The 3,776-nt window shown below is 24.3% G+C and overlaps 1 protein-coding gene across 1 annotated transcript; it reads left to right on the top strand.

The window, feature by feature from the left end:
• The first annotated feature begins 219 nt into the window (after positions 1-219).
• Positions 220-3,502, top strand: LOC149962197 (uncharacterized). Its single transcript, XM_090166156.1, has 6 exons — positions 220-379; positions 1,755-1,813; positions 1,900-2,007; positions 2,092-2,130; positions 3,302-3,346; positions 3,414-3,502. The coding sequence occupies exons 1-6, from the start codon at positions 274-276 to the stop codon at positions 3,453-3,455; spliced, it is 399 nt and encodes a 132-aa protein (XP_090022282.1). The 5' UTR covers positions 220-273; the 3' UTR covers positions 3,456-3,502.
• Positions 3,503-3,776: the final 274 nt, after the last annotated feature.

The raw sequence follows: 3,776 nt of genomic DNA, 5'->3' as shown, positions 1-3,776 counted from the left end.
TTTCCGTCCGAGGCAACGGGGGATTATTAGAATTCCATTATTACAAAACGGTACGGGTATTTTCCAGGAACATTATAAAGTATAATTAAAATCGAGGTCTAGGTGAGTCGCGTCAAACAGTGTGACCAGACCGTCTTTCCCTGTTCGCGAGAAAAAATTATCGCTTATAAATATAAATAGCCGCACTGCTGACTTACCACATTCACACTGAGAGACACAGCCGCTCAATAGACAGTACATTTCTTAAGTCAATTCCATATATATTCTAACAACATGCAGGCTAGTTCGATGATTTTGGGCTTGTTGAGTATCGCCTTGTTAGCTGGAGTCGCGCGATCGACCACCACCGAAGTCGATGGTTTATTGTTGGTTTTCTGTAGTAAGTTACTATTTCAATTTACATCGATTAATTTAAAATTAATTTAAGTTTATATTATTCTATATTAAAATTTTATTATAGTTTAAACATAGCTATTTGAATGTTTAGTTCTAGTTTAAACATAACTATGATTGTTTATTTCTAGTTTAAACATAGCTATATATTACTGTCGAATTCTAGTTTAAATATAGCTATATATTACTGTCGAAATCTTGTTTAAACATAGCTATATATTACTGTCGAATTCTTGTTTAAACATAGCTATATTAAGCTTTAGTTATAGTTTAAACATAGCTATATTAAGCTTTAGTTATAATTTAAACATAGCTATATTATTCTATAATTCTAGTTCAATCATTTGTATATTAAAATTTAATCTTAGTTTTAACATTTCTATATTAAAATTAATTTAAGTTTCATCATTTCTATATTAAAATTAATTTAAGTTTCATCATTTCTATATTAAAATTAATTTAAGTTTCATCATTTCTATATTAAAATTAATTTAAGTTTCATCATTTCTATACTAAAATTGAATCCTAGTTGAAAAATCACTATATTTATTGTCAGTTACATTTGAATTTATTTCAGTTAACAGGTATAATGTTTTTGTTTTAGTTTCGTTTGGTTTTACTGCACTAGTTTATTTAAACTTGTTGATGTTAATCGGAATAGTTAGTGCAGGGAGCTGTTGGCTCGCGTGGCGTAAAGGGCTAACCACCACCCTCCTACGCATTGTAACCTGGCCACCTGAATTAATGGCTTTAAAAGTCGCTTGATGACTTGGGCGTAAGGTGGTGCCAAGCTGATTATTATTATTATTAAATAATTAATAATTGAGAAACTTATCTTTACCGAGATCCACTTTAAAGAATGTAACTTTAAATTTATTTAGTTTTGTTTTAACCAAGTTATTTTTTAATAAGTTCGTTTTATATTGTTAAGTTTTAGCATAGGTATATAAATATATTTCATAAGCGTGTTAGCTCGTCAAAAAAATTACTGATTTGTTGGTATTTGATAGTTATACAAAATAAGCGCCTCTAGTAAGAAAAATACGCAACTAAAAATCAAAAAATAATGCGACGATGCAAAGACTTTTATTTAAAAAACAAAGCTTTTACTACATAAAACTTTACAAATAAAAATTTTCGCAACTCGATATTCAAATTCTAACCTTAATTTTCAAAAATAGCGCGCGAATTGCGCAAACAAATGTTGAAATGTGATACGTACTAAAAACCTAGAAAGAGTTACGCAAATGCTAAACAGTCTCCAATCACGCTTGACCACCTATTAGGCGTTAATTTATATTTAGCGGTTGAGTTATTTCGTTGTCGTATTCTTTTGTACTGTAATAAAATTTTATTTTAAGGTCCGGATGAAGGAGTGAAGTCAAAGATTGAGACATGCATGGCTGATATGCCCGACAGAGTATGATACAGAGGCGCTCCTGCCATCTAGTGTCGAATATGAGAACTATTTTGTTACAAAAATTATTTTCCTACTTTTTTCCTAAGGTTAAAGCTGCTCAAAAGGATTGCAGGGAAGAAGCGGCACCAGGGGCATCCGAAGATGCAGACTTCAACGCTAAATTGTGCAGCGGGGATAAAAGCGTTGCCGAAGCGGTAAAATATTTAAACTTAATCTCAATTAACTCAAACTTAAAAATTTAAAAATTTTACATATTTTAATTATTTGAACCTCGTTAGATGGTGCAATGCGTTGGCAAAAAGAGGACCGAATTAGCCGTAAGTATTATTATTAAAATACAATTCAAAATCTTGAATATTTATTTTTAATTTAACAAATACAATTACCATAACTACAATTAGAAATACCAGATTTTCTATTGAAAAATTTATAACTATATTTATTATAAATATAAACGTTTTTATTATAATTATATTTTGTATTTATATTTATAATTATATATTCTTATAATTAATTATAAAAAGTACAATTATAAAATTTAATTACACAAAATACAACAATAATAAATAATTATACAAAGTGCAATTTCAAAAATAAATTATACAGAATGCAATTTTAATAATTACTTATACAAAATGAAATTATAATAAATAACTATACAAAGTACATTTATAATAAATAACTATACAAAATAAAATTATAAAAATTAATTATATCAAACACAATTATAATAATTAATTATACCAGACACAATTATAATAATTAATTATACCAAACACCATTATAATAATAAATTATACCAAACACCATTATAATAATTTATTATACCAAGCACAATAATAATTATTATTTATAACCAACACAATTATAATAATTAATTATAAAAATATACTTATAAAAAATAATTATACAAAAAACAATTATAATAATTAATTATAAAAATACAATTTAAATAATAAATTATACAAACGGCAATTGTAATAATAAATTATACAAAATGAAATTATAATAATAAATTATACAAAATGAAATTATAATAATAAATTATACAAAATGAAATTATAATAATAAATTATACAAAATGAAATTATAATAATAAATTATACAAAATGAAATTAAAATAATAAATTATACAAAATGAAATTATAATAAATAACTATACAAAGTACAATTTTAATAATTTACTATACAAAGTACAAATATAATAATTAACTATAGAAAGTACAACTATAATAAATAACTATAGAAAGTAGAATTATAATAAATAACTATACAAAGTACTGTTATAATATATAACTATACAAAGTACTATTATAATAAATAAATTTATATACAAAGTACTTTTATATTAAATAACTATACATAAAACTATTATAATAAATAACTATATAACTTTATAATAGTTAATTATAAATAAAGCCATCAGATTTTTGAATTATAATAGTTAAAATTTATTGTCTCTAATTCCAAGTAATTAATCTTTTACAGGCTCAATTAGAGGATAAAGAATTGAGAAGTGCTTTGAAAACTTTGGTTAGTATTCATAAATCGACGTGAAAGTCAATCAAAGTCAAATAACCAATTTAACTTATTTTTGCAGCTCTGTCTCCGAAAATTGAGTCAGTCACTAAGGAAAGATTAAAAAACCAATTGTTATTCTGATATGAGTAATAGACAATCAAATTAACTAACTTATTTAATTAATTTTTATTAATTAAATACATTAGATAATTAATTGTTATTAATTAAGTTAGTTATTTCTTGTTAAATAGCTAGGCTAGTTAAATCTTATTAAGTAACTAAGTTAATTAATTGTTGATAATTAACGAAATTAATTGTAAGAATCGAAAACGCTTCATGTGATAAAACAAATTGAATTATTTCAATAAAAACCCAAGTGTAAAATATTTACGATTAAAGCTTTAAATGTTCATCATGCAAAATGATCTTACTTTTTGTAATA

Source organism: Leiobunum rupestre, chromosome 1 (assembly GCF_980474605.1).
Source record: "Leiobunum rupestre chromosome 1, qqLeiRupe1.1.hap1, whole genome shotgun sequence".
NCBI classification, from domain to species: Eukaryota; Metazoa; Arthropoda; class Arachnida; order Opiliones; family Sclerosomatidae; genus Leiobunum; species Leiobunum rupestre.
This window is presented reverse-complemented; position numbering and strand designations above follow the sequence as displayed.